Source organism: Pleurodeles waltl, chromosome 4_2 (assembly GCF_031143425.1).
Source record: "Pleurodeles waltl isolate 20211129_DDA chromosome 4_2, aPleWal1.hap1.20221129, whole genome shotgun sequence".
Taxonomy (NCBI): domain Eukaryota; kingdom Metazoa; phylum Chordata; class Amphibia; order Caudata; family Salamandridae; genus Pleurodeles; species Pleurodeles waltl.
In genome coordinates, this window is record NC_090443.1 from 927,098,026 (window position 1) to 927,120,762 (window position 22,737).

At 43.7% G+C, this 22,737-nt stretch overlaps 1 protein-coding gene across 2 annotated transcripts; it reads left to right on the plus strand.

Moving 5' to 3' along the window:
- The first annotated feature begins 1,386 nt into the window (after nt 1–1,386).
- TAL1 (TAL bHLH transcription factor 1, erythroid differentiation factor) lies at nt 1,387–21,743 on the plus strand. 2 transcript variants are annotated; one of them, XM_069232714.1, is made up of 5 exons: nt 1,387–2,156; nt 7,956–8,435; nt 13,705–13,805; nt 15,999–16,091; nt 16,306–21,743. In XM_069232714.1, the coding sequence occupies exons 1-5, from the start codon at nt 2,134–2,136 to the stop codon at nt 16,725–16,727; spliced, it is 1,119 nt and encodes a 372-aa protein (XP_069088815.1). In that variant the 5' UTR covers nt 1,387–2,133; the 3' UTR covers nt 16,728–21,743. The 2 variants fall into 2 exon arrangements, with proteins under 2 accessions (XP_069088815.1, XP_069088816.1); XM_069232715.1 differs by lacking the exon at nt 15,999–16,091.
- Nucleotides 21,744–22,737: the final 994 nt, after the last annotated feature.

A 22,737-nucleotide genomic window follows, 5' to 3' on the forward strand; every position in this document is an offset into this window, starting at 1 on the left:
GATATCAAAACTTGTTTGTACGTAGAAAATGTGTGATGATCCTGTATTTTGGAGCTTGTGCTATCTCAGATATTATATTTGCGTGATCGAATTCATACATAATTATCTGCGTACACCTGTCGTTGTTTCCCCCAGACATGGTAACAGTTGACATTTTGTATTCTGATTAAATGTAAAAGGCTTCAGAGTTTTCCTTAATGAGGCGGTGGAACGCACGACGGGAAGGATTTTACATCTACCCTAACGTCCTTGTGCCTTTGGCCACAGAGAATGTATACCCAGAATAAAAAATGTAATTGATATTTCAGAGAAGGCACCCCCATTTCCATACTCCTCCCCCATTCACCAGATCTTTAACGCCCCCACCCCCAACATCCCCAACCTTACATCTCACAGTCTCGTGTCCTATTTACAAACGCATTGCGTCAGCCGCTGTTACAGCTCTCTTAGATAATGACTTCCTTTTCAGAAACTAACGGAAGTGTTGGCGATTCGTGCTCGAGATCGGAAAACATGGAGGGTCCCCGTGCAGTTATTAAGGAAATCGCCCTCTCTCTTTGGTTTTCCTCCACTTGCATGTCCCATCCAAGTGTCAACGCCAACCGTGCACTTAAAATCCCCGAAATAATACCAGCTGGTTCTCCCAGTGGTTTAGCTATGCTTTGTTTTTCATGGTATACAGATTTTGTATTTTTCTCGTCAAAACAACTGTTTATAGACTCTGCCCACAAACGGGGGCTTAGCAGAACGGTAGTATAGAGAGGAAAATGAAAATCTATTGGGATTGTCCTGTTACAAATGCCATCTCCTAAACACTTGTGTGTTAAAAAAAACAGTAATAAATACATAAGCGACTTTAAAAAAAACGGTCTGACAGAAAAATAATATTCAAAGTTCTCCTTCGCCTGCTTTGTTTATCGTGTCTGTGTGGTGGGCCAAATTGCTCCTGAAAGTAATTTTCTCTGGCTCATTAAATTTAATTAAAGCCTGGAGGAGGTGCTCCATATTTAGTGTAATGGCAGAAAAAAGGGAGCAGGGCACAATAACCTTCACGTGAAAAATAAAAAAATAGAACTAGCGGCATTGTGCATTTTTGTTTCCAAGAGACACCGTGCAGAGATGCACACAGAAAAAACATGCCCACCAGGCATAGAATCGAAAGTTATTCCTGGGTATATAGCTGTGCAATATTCGCTCGCTTTCCCCCCACCGCTCTCCACCAGCACCTCGATAAAATTGCCAAATAATAATGAATCATTTCATAAATAATGGGCTTAGAGGCTTATCGGGGCAGGCGGGCCAGGGCTGCCTCCTTATCTCTGCCGGCCACATTGCAGCAGTGTTCCTCTCCTTCCATAATAAGTAGGGAGCTGGGCGTGAGGGCTCGCGGGCAGCCCAGTCTGTGCGTAGCCGCGCGCCGCTAGGCCACAGCCGGCGGGCGGGAGCGCGCTCGCGCACAGGCTCGCGCAGCCGAAATGGATAAGGCCACAAGATGGCCGCCCGCTCTGCCGCCAATGAGAAGCCGGCGCTGAGCGCTGCACGCGCAGACCTCCCGTGCCGCGCTTTTGTTTTAGGGTTTGGTGCGTGGAGGGCCGGGCGCGCCTCGTCTCCACTTCGACGCCCCTCGCGGCCTTTTCGTTAATTTCGTTTCGTCGCCTTCGTTTCCCTTCGTCACAGCCCATGAAGAGTAGAAGCCACCGCAGGAATAACGGGATCTGTCATTTTCCATAAATAAATCTGTAGTGAAACTGGAGTTTCGCGTGGACCTTGAGTATCTACAACTAAAGGATGGAGTTTGCTGTTCTGCGTTCCTAGGATGAGGATTCTGAAAGCAAGCTCGGCCTGGTTATTTCAATTTCGTTATTTTTTGCATTTATAATTTGACATTAACTGTGGAATACCCTGGGAGGACGGCCTGGTTGACTTCTGCAAGGGAATGGTTGAGCCTGCTCATTCTCCACTTTTAAGAGCTTCAAGGACATAAAACGGTGGAATCTCGTTTAGGAGGATACGCGAGCAGTAGTCGGCCCCCTTTTTACTTCACAGGGTGTTTGCATGTGATGGAGCTAGGGGTGTCAAGTTCACAGCCGAAGGCGCACTGACATTTGGAAGCATCGGCCGTCAAGCTGTCAGATGACACCATATTCCTCGTCCAGGCAAGTATCCCACAGTAAGAAGAAAGACCGAAAATAAGGGAGGCCATGAAAGTAAAACGTGGATATATATATATTTTTTTTTAGATGTTTGGTATACGGATATTACAGGAAATGTCAAGACTATATAGTGTCCCTTTATGAATTACTCTAAGGATATCTGGAAAAACCAAGATAAATCCCCTGCGGGGCCGATAATGGGGAGCCATGTTTTTTTTTTTTAATTCTTATTAGCTAGTATGTGTCCCCTTGAAGGTGTATTTGATCCTTAGTGATTTCTCGTGTATGTCTGATGTTGTTATTGATACGTTTGTTTTTCTATTAATGCAAATAGCCCCCGGAACCTTTTTTTCCTCCCTAAATGAACAGATATGGGCGCACGTTGCCTGTGATATCAAAATATGTATACATCGTGTTTTACCTTGTTGTTTTCAGTCTTTGCAGTTTGTCAGCATGGGTTGAGAGATTTGCTTCATTTGTTTTTGAAGCTGCAGGTCGTATTCCCTACATTCGAAACACCGAGTTAACGTTTGAATTTGGGGGCGATGAAAATTCATATTTATGTAAATTTCACTTTTTGAAAAACTTAAGACGTTCCAGGCATCCCTCTCATACCGTTCTTTCTTTGCAAGGAATGTATATTTGTCTTATGCTTACATTTTTATTAATGTGGGGAGGAAAACGACCCGCCTCAAGCACGGAGAGGTGCTATATCCTCCGTCCTTACACAAACAGAAAAGTAACACATAAAGATTGTGGCCTCAAAGTTTCGACATACGAATTTGCGACACTTCAAATAATAGACGAGCCGACTCGCTTGCGTGCGCTTTTCTAAAGATAACAAATCCAGCAATAGCGCCTGGATTGCAGAAGTGCAGTCTGCATTGATGAAGGCACGTAACAGTGTCGCGTGTTCCATTAATTGTTTCATGTGTCACTGGGCATTCCTAACCAGCGCGGATTGCACATTTCCGATCTCTGTGGACAAAATGAATAGCTCATTGGACACTGTAAATATCCAGAATCCATCTAACAGGGAACGGTTTCCTTTGGGCTACAAATGTTGACACGTGCTTATTCTAATAGCAAAACGTGTAATTGTTTTCTGACAGATGCAGATAAATACATTCATAATTTTTCGATCACAATGTCTTGAAAATAATTAAACATGTCCATAGTTTATATTTTTCTAAATGTTAGGGTGCCGTGCATTTGACGGCCAAGCGTGCGCCACGTGGTGGACAACCTGGGCCTTTGGGCGCCTCGCCCATCTCCAGTCGTGTGGCGCAGAGAGACCGTTTTTTGCAGTTAGGGCGCCCATGTGTCTGGCAGTCGGAATCTAGCGCCTGGGAAGGTGGTGGCGCTGGATAGACGGAAAGATATAACATTGGCGACCTTTCGCCAGACGTCACAGACCTCCTCCGCCCTATAGCTCCGGCTCCTTTCAGCTGGGCACACCCACTGCCTGGAAGCTTTTAAGCTGTTAAACATTCCACTTCACAATTATACATTGGTTTGCCTTGAATGCTTCAAATTTGAACTATTTTTACATCGCCTCTTGTTCATGTTTGTTCAGTACAAAAAAAAAAAAACGCAATTGTTTACGATAAATTCCTGCACCAAATAAAATGAATGCAGCGACAAAGTACGTAATTCCTACCCCAAATAAAAGCGTAATCAGGCCTCAGGGACTTGAATGTTTTTGTTGTTTTTCGGAGACCCGCAAAAAAAAAAAAAAAAAAAAAAAAGGGTAATATATATATATATACCAGTATTACTCCTGGAGTGTTGTTTTACATACCCTTACGTGCCTTTCTGAATCGCTTCCAAATGTCCAACTAATAGTAAAAAAAATCAAGGCAAGCAAAGTTCTTCCAGTTAGAACCAATTGTATATCAAAATCCTCGTATTTCCATTTCATATGTTTTGGGGCCTAGTCACATAAATGTGTAAAAGTATCAAAAAATGTATTACAGGAGCATTATTTTACTCCACCCGGACAGAGTAATGTTTGAATTACAGGGTAATGCAAGGCACGCTGTTTTTGTCACAAAATATCTTTAACCTGCTACAGGCAGCCTTGTTTCCTTCTGGAAACTCCAGTAGACCAGTTACAAATGTTGCCACATGACCCAGGTGCTCGTGTTTTTGGGGGTGTGCGCTGCGTTACCAGAACAAAGTCTATTTGAACTCTGCGACATTTGTGTCTCTGGTTTCAGTTGTACTTTTTTATCAGTCGATTTTCTCCTATGTTTTTATGAATTTACATAGCCCACAAACTCAGATTATTTACCTTTGCCGCATAAAACATTTGTAACTGGTGACCCGGGGTTTACGGCAGGAGGGCGTTGTTGCGTCACGTGAAGCCCAGCCTATTAGCGGCAGCCGCTGCACGTCGGTCGTAACCTGCGGGTCCGTGTGTCTCCTTTGAGGCGAGGTGAGCTTCTTACGGCCTTGCGTGTCAGCGGCCCGCGCGCCCTGGCGCGCATGCGCCCGTGTGTCTGTGGGCCTGGGTGAGGATACATTGGGATCATTCGTGGCGCTGCCACTGAAACCGCGGCAGGAGGGCTCTTGGACAAGGGGTCACCAGGTTTTTGGTCAAACCCCTGAGGCATTTTATTTAGGTTCAGAGAAAACAGCAACGCACATAATTGGCGGATGTGCACAATAATCAAATCTGTAGAGCGCACGGTTGCTTTTACTGTATATTATTTGTTGGGTAAGAGGACGTATCCGCAGCCCACGGTAATGACAAGTACATATTGAAGGACAGTTTCTGAAATGTTAGTAGCAAGTACTGGTTTTAGATTGTTTTCCACGTGGACTGCGTCTACTGCCATCAGTAGGCAGATAACCAGCAGCATTCATTACATTTCCCTATCGGTGCCAGTCACTCCCAAATCCCCTCCCTTTCTTGGTTAGTCAGATCCATGCATAAACTCCGATGAGCAGCCCGTCGCACCCCCCACCCTGTGCATGACCTGCAGTAGTAACGTGTGTCTTGCTGTGCAGCGTGTAATATTCACCATCCTTGTGTATATTCACAGGTGTTATCGGTCATTAAGAAACCGATAATACACGTTTCCCTGTTATTCCTGTTGTCACTGTTGATTCAGGCAAATTGTGGCATTGGAGATTTATAGTTACCTACACCATCGACTGAATTTTTGTCAAGTTTTTGTTGCAATGTTGATTTAATATTTGGCGGTGGAGACTGCGAGGACGAAATAATTACTAGGCAATTAGACCGACCAACAGAAATGCAGATAGATCACTAGACAGGGAGATCGACAAACTGACATAAATATATCTTAAAATAGGTAACTAGACAGGTAGGTATTTGTGGACGGACGGGTGGTTGGATAGGGTCCTTTTAATAAAACAGCATTAACCACCTCGCGCACATACAATATGCTCTTCAGCCACAAGAAATATTGGCATACAGTACTGTGTAAGTGAAGGTCTTCTAGACGCATTGTGCTTCCATGGGAGATCTGGGGGGGAATGGAAGCGTGCAAGACCAGCAGATTCGGTTTAAACGGAGGTTGCTTACCTCTAAAGCCCGGCAGTGAACGACTCCATGGCATTGTCTGACACAGTGCACACTCAAAGTCGGCGGTCTCGCCTGTACGTTTAACTTGCAAATCTGCACACAGCTGGTATTGCCAGCTCATTTTATAACTATTTCAAAATACAAACGGGATAAATTACCACGAACAAGCGGCCGTTCCGTGCCCCGTAGGACATAACAGAATCCCTGCCATCAGATACCTGTAACGGTAACAGGTACATAACCTGTGTGGTGATATGTTATGTCATGCGTCACTCAGTGTCACTCAGTCGCAGCCGTGGCTCTGCCTTTACACGCGGTTGTCATCCTGCGCTTGTTTGATTGGGCCAGTGGAAGCAAAGCAAAACTACAACCCCCAGAATGCACCCTCAGTGTATATATAAAGCCAAGGGTTGGGAACATAGTTCCCTCATGACACGGAGCGCGGTGGCTCACGCAGTCACGAACAGACTTAAGCACGTAGCATAGAACAGCATGTCCTTGCATAATACACCACGGGAAAACAGCAAAGTGCAACATAAACATAACACTACACAGTCTGCACAGAGTACCGCAAAACAGCCCAATGTAGCCCAGCGCAACCTCTATAACACAGCAGCGCACAACTTATACCACAGTACGACAAAAGAACACCGCGTAGTACAACACAGAATAACAGCACAACACAGCAAAGGAGAACATAACAACAAACCATCATACAGCATGACCTAGTACAAGGCAGGGAACATATTGTAGCATAACAACACAACATAGCAAAAAAAGCAAACCAAAAACAAAACAGCATAATGCCCAAGATGACACAACAAAGCATAACTTAGCATAGCACGATACTCCATACAACAGTTTACCCCGTGCACCAGAGCACAGTTTATGACAAGGTAACACAGCAAAACAGAACACGGCATCGCACAACCCAGCGCACTTCACGACAACCGAAGGGACCAGCCGGTTCCTAGCAGCGCCAGTCGTTCCTGGTGAATATGCCTTCACTTCCTTTAATAGCTGGACTCGGCAGCGTCGAAGTGAACTTGCGCCCGAAGCCTCCACATACACGCATTTGTGTTTTGGGGACTTTGTGAGATAAACTGACTTTTAGTCCATAGCACATACTGGACATTGGCATCAGGAAATAACTGCTTCGGGTGACTCGAGGTACATAATTGGAAAGGTTCAGGAAACGGGGTGCACCGGGACACTCTGGAGTAGCCCCGCGCTCTATAATTATTTGATTAATTGAGGTGTGCGCTCTTTCATACTACAGTCGTAGCGCTTTGGGCCTTGCGTCGCCGGTGTAGCGCACAACCCATAAAGAACGGGTTTTTGAAAAATACCGAACCCGAGGATACTTCTGGAAGGAAGGCAGGCTGAGGTTACTAATCTGACTGGCACTTTCATCCTTCTCAAGCTTTCCAACTCAATACTCGCTCGCACAGAAACCACACATCGCAGCGGCGGGGTCAACCTACGTGATCAATCGTGTTCCTCATAGAAAAAAATGGGGTTATTCCTTAATTTCAATATTTTTGATAATCTACTCCCGTCACTCAGCATCTGGGACTCCCTCTCTTACCTAAAATGCCTTTTAATATTGTCTGTACATACATGTCAAAAACACAACAGGCATTTGAAAAATCATGCACGCGTTACTGTGTGAATAAATACACAAAACACCCTTGTATCATTTCATAGATTTATTGTTGAAGCATAAATGGAATAATAAACGCTGTTCCGCAGAATAAGCCGTAACGTTGTCGCTGTAGCTCTTTGGACGACGCAGTTTGGATCATCTCTGCATCCCAGCCAATGTCTCCGGCCGTGTACCCAGTTTATTTCATATTTATGAAGGCACGCGCTCAGTGAAGCGCGCATCTCTGCATACCTTGCATATGACAAGACAGTGCCATGCGTGAGAGTGAGATGCTAAAACGTATTACATAAACGAGATACTAGAAACTCATGGGAAGCATCTGAGTATGTGCCCGGAGCGTAGGGCTAAGGACAGAGAGAGGCATTTTAGTCATGCCTGCTGCTGATCCCAATGTCACTTTGTATTGCCCCCGTCCCTGTGGCGTGGTCTCCTGGGCACGTTGTTTTCTCCGGCTGTATGTTCTGATCCCGTGTTAAAGTATGTTTTCCTCTGTCGGATGCACTTTAAAGCTGCTCTCTGCCTGTTTTGCTCTTTGAGGTATTTGGCACTGAACGTGTATTTTTCTGTGTCCCCCCCTTCTTAGGATGATGGAGAAGGTGAAAAGTGAAGATCGAGATGTCACGTCCCCTGGTCACGATCCTCCCGAGAGGAGAGCGGAAAGCACGAGTGCTCTGGGGGCGGGGGCAGCCGACGAGAGACAGGGAGGGGCTCCCCGGTCCCCGGGGAGCCTCGGCAGCGTCGTGATGAATGGCGGCTCCGAGGAGGCGGGCACCCCCCGCTCTCCCGCCCGGGCCGTGCCTGTGATCGAGCTGGTGCGGAGGGGGGGCGCTCAGCCTATAAGAGCTAGAGATACGGGGGTAGGAGGCATGCAGAGAGTGCAGACCACCGAGCTGTGCAGACCCCCGATCCCGCTGCCCCTGAGCGCCCTGCCTGCTCCCCCTGCAGAGCCCTCCGCCGAAGCCCGCATGGTGCAGCTGAGCCCCCCCGTAGCGTCCCCCCTGCAGACAGCCACCAGGGTCAACATGCTGTACAACCTGAGCCAGCCGCTGCCCACGGGCAACAGGTCAGTGCAAAGCCACGTGCAAACCAACCTAGCTACCTATCTACCTCCCTCCGCATTACAATCCTTCCTCCTCTCCCTCCCTCTTCTCCGCACTAAGATCAGTCCATCCAACCAAACATCCTTTCTTCCCTCTCATCCGCATTAAAATCGACCCATCCATCCATCCCTCCCTCCTCTCCTTCGCATTAAAACCAACCCATCCATCCACCCGTCCCTCCCTCTCCTCCGCATTAAAGCCAATCCATCCATCCATCCTTCTGTTTAGTGCTTCGCCTTACCCTAGCCCTCTCTCCAGTGCCCGCCCTCCCTCCTACAACCCCTGGTCGGTGCGCACTCTCTCCGTTCACGTCATTTCTTCCAGGTGCCGCCCACGCGCTCATCCACCGCCGTCCCTCATCCTCTCCTCCAGTCCCCGATGTCCTTCACGCTTCTCCTGTGTGCGCCTCCCGTCATCTGACCCCCCTTTCCCTTCAGAGCTGCGACGTCGTCACGCTCCCTTCGACCACCCCTTCTGCAAACCCGCGGTTTATTCTTCTTCTGTTCCATTGCACACCTTCCCTCTTCCAGCTACACTCTTCTCCACCCATTCACGATTACCTCAGCTCACCTGCACCATCCTCCACCTCCTTATTCTACCACCCCCTTGCCCTCCTCCCTTTGCCCTCCCATGCCCTCCTCACTAACTCATCCTCGATCCAAACCCCCGTTTACTTCTCTATCCACGCGCTCCCCTTTCCTGCTCCGCCCACCAATCCTCGCCTTAAACTGGAGAGGTATACATAAGGGTTTGCATGGGTGGAGTGTGGTGGGTAGTGGGGAGCGGTATATGCTAGGGTTTGCATGGGTGGAGTGTGGTGGGTAGTGGGGAGCGGTATATGCTAGGGTTTGCATGGGTGGTGTGTGGTGGGTAGTGGGGAGCGGTATATGCTAGGGTTTGCATGGGTGGTGTGTGGTGGGTAGTGGGGAGCGGTATATGCTAGGGTTTGCATGGGTGGAGTGTGGTGGGTAGTGGGGAGCGGTATATGCTAGGGTTTGCATGGGTGGTGTGTGGTGGGTAGTGGGGAGCGGTATATGCTAGGGTTTGCATGGGTGGAGTGTGGTGGGTAGTGGGGAGCGGTATATGCTAGGGTTTGCATGGATCATGTGTAGGGGATGGTGGGGACAGGTACATGAATGTGCTTGCATGGGTGGGGTGTACTAGGTAGCAGGGACAGCTATGCGCAAGGGCTTGCATGGCTGATGTGTAGTGGGTAGCAGGGACAGGTTCATGGAAAGGCTTGCAAGGGTGTTGTATGCTAGGTAACAGGGACGGGTATATGCAAGGGTTTGCATCTGTGATGTGTAGTGGGTACAGGTACATGCAAGGGTTTTGCATGCATGATGTGTACTAGGTAGGATGGACAGGTAAACGCAAGGGTTTTCCATGCGTGATGTGTAGCGGGTAGCGTGGTCAGGTACATGCAAGGCTTTGCATGGGTGGTGTGTAGTGGGTAGCGGGGAGACGGTGCATGCACGGGCTTGCATGGGTGGTGTGTGCTAGGTAGCATAGACAGGTATACACAAGGGTTTGCATGGGTGGTGTGTAGTGGGTAGCGGGGAGAAGGTGCATGCATGGGCTTGCATGGGTGGTGTGTGCTAGGTAGCATGGACAGGTATACACAAGGGTTTGCATGGGTTGTGTGTAGTGGGTAGCAGGTGCATGCACGGGCTTGCATGGGTGTGTGCTAAGTAGCAGGGTCAGGTGTACACAAGGGTTTGAAAGGGTAGAAGAGACACATATGCCAGGGTGTACACTGGGTAGCAGGGGGGTGCATTCACAAGAGTTTGCATGTGTGGTGTGTAGTTGGTAGCAAGGACCTGTCTAATATTGTGTTGTTTCATCCTGCGTGGTTAGTGGGTGGGTTCGGGGGCGGGGCAGAGAGAAGTACGTGTTACATTCATAGCCAATGTAAATATATATGTGTTCCGCCCATACGTGTTCTTTTAAGACCACAAGCCTGCCAATAAATGCTACACGTGAGAATAGCACCGGCCATTTGTTTAACTCACGCCGTGCAGACGTTAGTAGCACATGTTGCTTCTGAATGCATCCAAGGATAAGGGTCTTGAGCAGGCCCTGCCAAGATTCAAACCAGTGCTTTTTGAATAGCACAACATATTTTCCAGCAGATGCATTAACCTGCAAGACAGGTTGACTCGGCACATTTGAGCCTAAAGAACAGGCGAATGCTTTAGTCTGCATAATCCCGGCCGGACTGCTAGCACAGCAAGAGTCAGGGGAGGGCTGCAAGTGGTGCAGCAGGTGCAGTGGGGCCGGGGGCGGGAGGGGTCTAGTGTACACCATTGTAGCTATTTTTTGTAACTACTAAAACAGGAGAATGGCGGGCCAGCTTCATTGCTTGCATTAGGGTGGGGCTTCACTGCAGGTGGGGGGCCGGCCACTGTCCATGGAAACACAGGTTCTGTGGTTGCTATGTTGTCAGGAGTTGCCTGTGTAGCGTTTGGAGGCGGTTTGCCCATACACAGGGCTTTAAGTGGGATGAAAAAAGTGGGAATCTCTAAAAGGAGCAAGGCCTATCTAGTAAAGGGCATGGCTTAAACACATAAAGTAAATTTCTGTGGTTCCCATAGTGTGTCGCCAAACCGGTATTTTGAGTCCTTTGAGCTATGATATTGAGTGGAAATACATAATGCAATAACTGACATACCCCTAAAAAACACCCAGAACTATTGGCTTTGTCAGTGGGTGTAAGTTGTTTAAGACAAGTGAGTAATAATAATTTTGTTGTAAATAATATTGAACATGTTTCAATTCTGAAATTGTGAGACTTTAAATTACACATGACTGAGGCCTGTGAAAGGGGTAGTGGTTTTAAGAGTGCCACAAGCATTCCTGTTAGGTTCATTCTCTGTTAGTCATGTATACACTTTGGTCCAGATTTACAAGGCCCTTGCGCTACACTAGTGATTTTTTTTTAACCTTAATGTGGGGTTAAGGAGGCCATCCCCCTGCGCCATATGTACAAAGTGGCGCAGTGCTAGCATTGTTCCACTTTGTAACCCCTTGCACCACATTATTCCTGCACCCGGTATAATGTATGCAAGGGGGCGTTCCCTCACAGGGAGGCCTCAAAAAAGGGTGCAGAGAAATCTACAAAATTTCACTGCAACATTTTTTCAGTCTTTTTTAACGCCTGCTCGAAGCAGGTGTTAAAGTGACGGGCCCATAGTAACCTGTGGTCCTCCCTAGTGCTTTGCTGCACTAGCGCCATCATTTATGGTGCTAATCCAGTAAAGCACCCCAGTAGTGTCATATATTATGATGCTTTTGTGGAAGCGAGTGCCGTGGTGTGCCTTATTGTAAATTCGGTGCAACCATGGTGACGTTAGGTTGAGCAGGGGCCACGCAAGAAAAGTGGCGCAATGGGACCGACCGGCCACTTTCTTGTATATCACCTCAAGCATTGCATTTTCTTTTAGTTTTGCCTTGTCAGTATTTTGACAGCTGGGTATCTCCTTCATACACATTTGCACAGAAACACAATTGCAGCCAGAACAAGACCATTGATGTGTGCGCTCTGCAGAGAGGCCACAGATTGGTTGACCATATATTCCGAACCCCTTTTTGCCCCACTGACAGGCAATGCTCTCATCCGTGGCCCTTAACACCCATGGGCAACTCGGTTCAAAGTACATACTATGCAAGAGTAACTTGCCACACGAGAAAATATACAGAAATACAACATCCTGGAAATAACAAAGATAGCATTCTTAGCGAATGCAAGATTAAGTAAAACGTGAAATATAAACGGTAACTAAATTACTGAGGTGAATTAATTTACAGTTTCTAACATTCATTGTTCAGAAATCGTTTTTTTCCAGTAAAGGACATGAACATAGACCCCGTTAGAGACCCGTTTCAGTGTCGGTTTTTATTTGCTTGCCGGTCTGAGACCCGGCGGGAGATGGCCCACTTAAAGCTCTGCCCATACATGCCGTCGTGATTCTTAGATCATCAATTACCATGGTCCAGTCCAGAACTACTTTCTAGTTAGATACAAGTTGAACTGGAGGATGTGATGTGCTGCCTTCCAGACACATACAGTACCTGCCACATCAACTCAAAGGGTATCACCAGGCGAAGAGTAGGATATATTAGAACTCATACAAGACTTCTCTGCCCATATTTTGATTGTAGCATAGACAGTTCACAAGTTTAAAAACAGTGGAATGGAATATGTCCTGAAGTAATGACTTTTGGTTGAGGTTAATTGTTTCATCTCATCTTCATCCCGTTTTGTTTTTGTCAGTGAGTCGTCCAGAGTTACTTGTATGCTCACTTTACCAAAGGGTTTCTCAAGCTGCCCCTTACTGATGAGACCCAACAAAGCCAGAATGTGTGGGGTTTCTGTACTGAGCAAATGTGATCCAGCAGTTTGAGCTGGACTGCCCTCTGGCTTGCATAAGGCTGGCCCTGGGCCAGAATGACACAGTTAGCAATACAATGACTGGATGAAATGTGTCCGGAGTAATTGCTAGTGAATAGGAACAATTCAAGCATTCCATCCATCACTTTATGTTTCCCTCTATTGAATTTGACTTAGTACCTTAAATAGTATATTACCAGGTTTATTATCACATGCACTACTAATCTGACACTAATGTGACCAAGATTTCATTAAAAGCCCCTGTTACCTGTAATATATCAATGAGGAGTAAATCAGGAGACCGGGCATGTTTTGTGTGGTAAGAGCACACAGGAAGCATTTTACCTAGGGACACAGGAAGACACATTAGGGACACGGGTAGACGCTTTGTGGGATGAGTTATTAGGGACACGAGAAGGCAGTATTGGGTTGCAGCAGTCCTTACCAGCTGGCACGCTCATAGGAACACCATACACGCTCTCAATTGCAGATGTTTTGGGAAAATAATTGTAAAGCACACCGTTTTAGAAACAACTTTATTCTGAGCAAGAATTTAACATACATCCAGCTTTTACTTAGAATAGAAGAGACAGAAATATCATTGCTTAGAATATCAATAATTAAAAAAATACCATTAAAAAGACAGACACGCGTTATAGAGTGTAATATTCTATGGAGAGACAGTGATACTTAAGGATGTGTTCACAGATTTTGCATCATGACATGGCTTATCTGACTACTGATGTACAGTTGTGAACAGCGACTGATTCTGCTGTTGAAATGCTTTGAAGGGTTTTACCAACACTGACCATCCTATGTTTTTGTGTGCCATGTCTATGCAGTGGGTACTACGAAGATGCGGACCCTTTCCCAATATTCAGTAACAATACCAGAGTGAAGCGAAGATCCGGCCCCTATGAGCTAGAGGTTGTCACCGAAGGAGGTATGAAAGACGTTCTCTTCCTTTGTCATTTCACTTTTGTATAGCACACAATCTGCCATTAACACGTGTTGCTGTTCAGTAGTGCAGGCCTGTTTCATCATTTGTACAAAGGAACAAAGTTTGATTGTCTATGTCCCGGTTAATGTAGTTATAGGTATGATTTTGTGTCTTCAGTGTTAGTCAAGTGAATTACTGATTACTGCCAACAGTATATCAATGCAAGCTCAGTTTCATTTAAACATGCTCACCTTCTCAAAAGGCACATTTGAGTTTACTCATGCAGAATATTTTATTGGAAATAGGACTCACACTTTAGGCAGAAGTCTCAAAGGTTGACGTATGGAAACCAAGATGCAACAGTTTATAAAAGCTTCAAACGCAAAAGTGCAATTCACTCAGGCCCTGCTTCCCAGTGCTCTGGAGGGAGAATTAGAATTAATCTCCTGCTGATAAAATCTGACACCGCGGATTTCAGAGTTTATCGGGTGTGAGTGTGGCATGTGATAAACTGTAACTATTCTTTTGGGGGGTTTTGATGAATAACATGCAGATTTTGCTGCTCGTCATATCAAATTTACATTCCCCAGTAAATGCGGTCCCTTCCTCCCCTGTTAAATACCGGCAGGTTTGACCTGCCGAAAATAAACTGAGCTGTATCACTTCCGGTAATTCCTATCAACAAAGATCGCACCACATACATTTTCGATCCTTGCACAAACAGGTGTAATGAAGCCCATTAAGCCTTGTTCAGCTCCTTCTGAGAGGTCATTGAAGCAGAGAAGCAGGACCACTGACCAGGAAACCGTTCCACCTTATAAGGCAGACCCAAATAACCCTTAGACCTGGGTAAAATCAATAGTAAATACAACCTTGGTCACTCGGGGGAAGTAAATATCTAAACTTCCATAACATTTATAAATATTTAAAAACTGGATATAATATCCTTGGTGCAGTTCATATCTCTTTAATTTATTTTTGCCGCAACAAAAATGTATTATTACTTATCTCTTTACATGCAAAACATAACTAAAACATTAGTCTGCTAGAATATGATTGTGTAGATAATGTACACAAACCACTCTTAGTGATCCGAATAATGCTATCTGGTTTCTAGTGTGGTATTTGTTATTAGTATGATTCCCAGTTTAGGTGGTAATGGTTAGTCAATCTCCTTTTCTTTTGAGGAGTTTTCATTAAACGTTAGTATGTGCCACCCATCGATGTGAACTTTATGTTCAAGATGCTGCCACAGTTCAAAATAAAATCGAGCTAATCGACCAAAAGTGCCTTTTTCATCGATGGTTTCTGCCAATTAATCTAAGATTCTTTTATAGCCATGTTACACTATAAGGGTGTAAGTATTTTTTTGTAACGGCGGTATAATGATGAAAAATTTCCATGAAAAATTGTTTATTTCTAAAATTCTCAACTTTCTAAAAAACAATCTTGTTAGTCAATTTTGTTCTTGGAAAAATGCTGTGCAACTCACAAAATAATGTTATATTTTTATTGACAGACTACGTTCTTGCACTAAGCAAGTCATTCTCAAACTAGATAACCATTAGAGCGAACTATAGAATAGTTTTTACAATTAAGTTCTCTTCTTTTTATAATTCGAATGTTGCTTCTCACTTTGGAGTATTGATTTGTAAAGAAATTAGCAAATCTGCACTGGACATTTTTGTGAAAGCCGGATTAGCTAATTTTTAGTGAAATGCAGACGTCCCTAAATTGGGATTTCTGCACTTCCAAGTGTCTGGATGCGGAGTATGTGCAATACCCTCTGTCATGTTTTAAAAGGGCTGGTGTTGATTGTCCATGTGTGCAAACTAAGCATTAACCCTCTAAAATTCCCCATGCATCTCCAAATTTGTCCATGACCAAATAAAATTAAAGGCACCAAAATAAAACCAAATTCTGGCTCAAATAAACCGTGACTCATATCAGGAGATGTGTAGAGGAAGACTGGAGTGTGTTACACTGCTTTGACCTAGTTCCCTAATATTGGGGCTGCAGCACAAATGGCTATTCCAAAAGCAGAACACCAGTGCTCAATGTGTGCCGATTCAGTTTCCATGAATTCTCTCTTCATATGAGCATCTTGAAATATATTTTGGCTTGACCAGATTTCCCCAACAGCAGATTTGGCGAAAAAGCTCAGATCTAACTTTTAGATCTTCTGATTTCTTTCAGAGGACAATTCAGTGAACATTGTCTTTGATCGTGGCATCTCCTATAGTGCCCCGGAGCATATCTTCAGAAATATGACCTATGAGGATCTAAAACGTATGTTTCATTTTCATGATTAAAGTATCTTTTTCATTTTTGAAAGAAACATCTTGAGCAAAATGACTTTCTAACTGATGACGTACTGATTACATTCCATGTAAATTAAAAACAATGACACCCATATACTTTGATGGCTATTCACTACAACATAAAAAACATGAGGCTTTGTTTAACATGACTTCTCACAAAATATGATTCTTTTTATCTTCAGTAGGCCCTCATACAAAAGTGGTTCGACGAATTTTCACCAACAGCCGTGAAAGATGGAGACAGCAGAATGTGAATGGTGCTTTTGCAGAACTCCGTAAGCTGATACCTACTCACCCTCCTGACAAAAAGCTCAGCAAGAATGAAATCCTACGTCTTGCCATGAAGTACATCAACTTTCTGGCCAAACTACTTAATGATCAAGAAGAGGAAGGTGGGCAGAGAGGCAGAGGCAGCAAGGACACCAGTTTAATCCAAGACGACCTTCTTCAAAACATGATGTCCCCAAATTCCAGCTGTGGAAGCTCCCTTGATGGAGAGGGGAGCCCTGACAGTTATACGGAGGACCACGAACCACTGGACTCAAAACATTCAAGGGGGCTTCATCAAGCTATCCATCCTGTTGAGAGCAATGGGCAACGATGACTGCCACAAGAGCTACTCTGAGATGCATGTGATAACACTGGAGACATGAGTCTCAAACTCCTCAGATATATGTGTACGGGGCCGGCCTCCTGCCTGAAAAGAGTAATATCTGTGCTTCAATTCGCAGTCCAATATTTTCATGAGAAAAGCAAAAGAAGCATCTTCTGGTGGCCCAGGTATGTGTTTGTTTAGAAAGACAATACATATGGAATTACAACCGCTTAGGAACTGTAATGAACAACTACGAAGGTTGTACCTTTGTATATGACCTTCAGTAAAGCAAAAAAACAAAAATAATATCACTGGTACCTTTTACTACACAAAGAGGACATTTCTTGGTGCCTGTAGGTTCAGATAATGCAAAAAAGTCCTACTTTTGATGCTCTTCACTCTGTCGCCTACGTTTGAGTTGGGTGATAATCAAATCTTGAACCTTTTCTAATATTGTTTCACAAGTATGGAAAATTAATATGGAACTTTTGCGATGGGATTTATGGCAATATGACCAAAGAAATCTGAACTTTGGTTTATGCTCAGAGAGCAAAATACCTTTTCCAACAAAGGACGTTGTTTCCGGATTTAAGACATTGTAAAGCACATAGATCATACAGTTTCAATTGTGTAAATCACTGAAACATGATCTGGACTTGCTACCCCTTGGTAAATGTCATGTTGCTTTGAGTGAAGAAGAGGTACATCTATTTTCCTTTTTGTTAAAACAGTCATTTCAGTTCAGCTCGTGTTGAAATTCAGTGTGGCTGAACTGGGTTAAGGAACAATGTGGAGTACATATATTTGCTTGGCATTGGCTTTTAAGGTTTAAGGTAGAAAGAAGAATATTCATTGTAAATAAGATATATAGCTTTCCGCTATGCGTTGTATAGGAATATATGTCAAGTGTAATGAATGTTTCACCAGCACCCATTTTCATCACAATCACAAGATTTACTATCACCCTGAGTTGGCTCTCTTTACAGCTGCCATTAAACCTATCTCACTAAGTCGAAGCTTTACAAGCACTAACCCCATAAACTAGTAGAGTTTTAAAAGACATTGTAGGACATAGTTTTGGGCTAGGGTTTCTGAGGAGATACCTCAGGCTCGCATATTACAACAGACCTCTCCTGCCTTATCTGTAGATGCCCAGAACATCTTTGAAAAATCATTGATATACCCCTGAGCAAGTTCTGTCAAATTCAGTTTGACTCGGTGCAAGTTTTGAGGAGTGTACTCTGTGATATCTCGTGTAACCGTGAGAAGCTCTGGACAGCTCATAAAAGGACAGCAAATCCTATTAAGGCAGGCACACAGTGTGTAAAAACTATGTAAAAAAAATAAGAACTTTTGTGTGATTGTGTTGCGCCTAGACTCTGTGCTGAACGTGCTGTCTTGTAATTGACCAAGATAGCTCCCACTGTAGAGTTACTAAGATTGGGTGGGAGTGAAAGAAATAACATGCAGGCACACTGCTTCTTGGTTTAAATGGCTTCTCATTAACGAGATGGAAAAGGGTAAGAGAAACCTTAGGTTTTTTTTATTCTTAATAGCACATTAATCCCAAATGAGGTGGAAACTCACATTTGTGCTTCAATGGGATTTCAACCAGGGTGCACATTTTTTAAACTTGTTTTAAATCGTATAGGCATATAGTTCACATTCTAAGTTCAAAAAACTCATAATGGAGAATATCAGTTAAGGAGGTTAACAATTCTAATTTCATAAGTAGGTACATGATAACACTCCACAAAACCAGTTTCATCACAAAAGTCTCCCTTTAACTGCTTTGGAAGAAGTTGACAGCATGAGCGGAAAGATATGTCAAATATATATTTAAAGTATTTTTGCACTTAATCAGTAGCAAATTCGAGATTCAAAATGGAAGAGGAATGTCTTTGACACTCATAGGATCATGTGCAGCCATCGATGCGGTAACAGGCATGGAATTCAAATACTTCATACTATCCTGTGTGGAAGTGGAATCTTTTAGTATTAGGGCAAATAATTACACTTTTGGTCAAATATACTTCAGCTTTGACCCAGTATACCTTCGACACGGCCAATATGTAGGTGGTACATATGATGGTACAAATATATTTTCCCATATTTACCAGATAATTTGAAAAGTGTGTCTTCCATATATCAATTACACAGTTTTAATTTTCAGCTTTGTACATAAGCAGCAGTATTTGTATGTATTTATCAACTATGAACTCCTTACCCATTGGTGGAGCTTTTTGGTCCCTTAGTCTTCCTGGGTGTTCCCAACTTCTCAGTTGGGACTGTGCGATTACTCTTGTACATGTTTAGGGACTGCTGTAATGTCTCTTGAGAAGGTCTCACTGTGCATGCATGCTGTCCAAAGGAGACCAGGCTGTAGAAACAAAAGCAGACTGAACAAACCTCTCTTGGACATTAGTGTCAGTTCACCTGAAATGCCAGGGGAGTGTAAGTGACCATACGCAATGGTTCATTTGATGATGACATCACAGAGTAGACCTTTTTTCTTGTCCTTTGCTGCTGCTGGGGCTACAGGAAAGGCAAGTGCTGGAAACCACTGAAAGTAAACCAGGTTTATAAAGCCCTTATTTTTTTCCACTGCTTCTGTCAAGCCCTTTAAAAGAAACGGCTAGCAAAAGCAGTGCAAGTAGTAGCAAAGGGCAGCCTGAAGGGCTTCCTCTAATTGATCTATGATCTTGGTAAGATAACTATGTGTTCATGTCCACTTTTCGGGCTGCATGAATGGTGCGAGCCCCGTTACTAATTGGTGGCCATGCTGTATTGCCATTGAAAATATTTTGGCACAGGCCAATGCTATCAATGTGGATACAGAGGAAAACACTTTGCGGACACCTTGACTCACTAATTTGCAGTTATTTATTTTGTTAACTTAAATCTCGTGTAAGCACCACTATAGTCTGTAAATTGAGAGGTAGACAAGGGCTTTACCACCATCCATGAGGACATGTAAATATTCAAACTGTTGAATCAAAACACAGTAATACCCCAAGCAGGCGAGGAGTTCATATAAGAAATGATGGTAGTTTTTACCAATATTTTGTTCTTTATCTGTTTATATAGTTTATTTGTTATTGTTATTTGTGGTGTTTAAGAAACACCTCTTTCCTTGCTGAAACACGGTATGCACACACAGTTTGCCATATTGCACAACAACCCCAGCAGCAGGTGAAGAGTAGCACATTTAATAATGTGCCATTTAATAATCATATCACCTGCTTTTGACACAATCTGAACAGAGGTATCATACCTTGATTTGTAGACTGCTGAGGTTCCCCTTTTGCTGGCATGCTCTCCCACCTAAGGAGCTATCCTCTGTCTGTGCTTTCACAAGCATCTTTCATTTGATCTCGTGTATGTTTTATATTGTATCCTTCTTCATTTCCAGGCTATTATTACCCTACCTGAACAGAGTAAAAAATATGATGCAGAGCACTCCTTTTTTTGGAAATATCAATCTATTAGGCCCTCCCACCTCAGGCAGTTGGTGGGAAATAGAATCGGCACAAAAGCACACGTTGCTCTGCCAGGCGGGTATCAGGAATGATTGAGTGCTCGAGCTTCCTATCCCAAACATGGTGTCATTTTGCAGTGATGCAGCAGTGGCAATCCTGTCATCTTTGAATACTTATGGTCCCATTCAGATGTTGGCGGATAGGATACTTGTTCAAATTTTGATGGCTATCCCATCCTTTGCATTATAAATGCCATAGGCTACAGTGCACTTGTAATACAATCGGTGGGACATCAGCCATGTTTGTTTTTGAGTATTCTGCTCCCCAATCTTTTAATAAGGCCCTTAGTATTATAGTGCCTTAAGTTTGCAGTGATAAAAGATCAAGTTTAGATCTATCAAGGGTAGGTTCAAAGCCTGGATTTAACTCCACACATTCTGTAATCCCGTGAACGTCATTCTATGCCCCTTTATTTAAATTCCCATGCAGTGAACTTCGATTTACTAGAAACACCAAATTATACTCTGTTGTCAAGAGCAATGGAGCAGAAGAAGATGGTGGACGAGATTTTACAAATCCTAGAAAACAGCATAATTGTGAACTTCTAGGTATAACATTGGCCCATTAGAGAACTGCACAGAAATTAATTTCAACAATGAGAGTGTTTCCTACCCTGGGGTTTTCAAGTGACATCATAAACCACAAAAGCAAAGCAAAAATGTATATGCTTTTTGGGAATCCTGAAGTGGAAAACATTATCTTGTTGATACTTAGCAACATACCATTTTACATTGTATGTGTCTCCCGCCCCACCCTCACAGCAAGTGCTGTGCTCTTGGCGAATGAAATTAGGGGTCAAGAAGAGGCATCGAGGAACAGCCATGGGGCACACTGGGGTAGCCATGATGGACAGCTGCGGGCATAGTGATGTCACTGCAGACGGCAACTACATTGGTTGTCGAGTGCAGTGACATCACAGCTTTAACAGCAGCTGCCAGAAAAGTCTGTTTTGTGTAATGCCTTCCTATGGAAGCCATGTACAACCATACACCTATTTTTTATACACACAAAGTGCACAGAAACACAAGGCAAAATGTTGTTCTTTTGAAACTAAATATATATCTTTTAGTGCCAAAATAACATAAAGGTACAAATATACCGCCCGATCCTAATGAGATTCCCATTAATGAAGCATATAAACGTTTACAACATAGATATATAGAAAACCATACTTACTGGAGATTTGAATGGTACATTCTGTATTTTTGATCCCGCCATCCTACTTGCTGTACGTCTTGATGTATCTATGACAACACAATAATTGTTCAACAGCACTTTCAGTCTATATTGTACTGTACAGTAAGTGAAAATGTTTGTTTCTGCATTTTTTGCAGAAGTTAAGTAACCAGACCTGGTACATTTATCTTTGTAAAGCCATTTAGGCAAACAGTGGATGTGCTATCTAAAACACATTTTGTTGTAATATACATATATAATGTTATATCAAGGATATTTCTAAATAAAGTTTTACAAGTGTGCAAAAAGGCCAACATCTTTGCGTGATACAAAATTAGCACTTCTCATGTTTTGTGAAAGAAGATGATTGGATAAAGGGTTGTTTGCATGCTAGTGTTAAGAACCTTGGAAGACGTGTACTTTCTTTATAGATCTTGGGAAAACTCTGAAACTCCAAAACTCCCTTCCTCCTCCACGAATCAACAACTCCCACAATCTCGCGATAGTCAGAAAAATTCTAATTCATCAGCCTCGTGCTTCCCCTCCTCAAACGTGCTGAAGCACATTCTTGCAAGCGCCTTGAATCAATTAAGTTAGGCTACGTGTGCTATATACAAATACCTTCATGGTCATCTGCGTGTTATATTAAGACTGTAGTTAGTAATCTCCTCCTTGATGAAAGCGTCCATTCAAAGTTTAAATCCAATTGAAACCTAAGTGGTCCTCCATCATAAATATCGGCTAGTGTAATCTTAGCTTTTCTGGGCCCTGCCATTTCGACAGCACCTTAGATAATGGTGTGTTCTTTGAATGAGGTAAGTGCTTGATTCACTTCTCTTGTGTTGGTGAAGTTATCAGACTTGAGAGGGTAAGATAACAAGAGCTTCCAGTTTGGATAAAAATGATTATTACATGCACAAATTTTTTCTTACACAGAGTTTGACATATTTTATCATTATGTCCAGGTCTCTAGAGGGCTGATCACTCTGAAATGCTGGCACATAGTTTAAACCTCTTCAGATGTGCATCCTCAACAGACCCCCGACATATAGAAAAGTGAGTGTACAAAGCAGTCACAACTGTCCAAAAGAATGAAGAAAAAGTTGTGATATGTACGCAGAGTGCATTTTAATTAATCATCACAACCACAGATAGCTTAATGTGCTACCATTATCTGTGAGTAATTATGAGCCTTACAGTTTCTGGTCTTAAGGGCCTGATTTAGATGTTGGCAGTCTTACCTCCTAGGTGAGTCAGAGGCAGGTCTGAAAAGACCGTCATGTCGGTGGTCTACCAACCCCTGT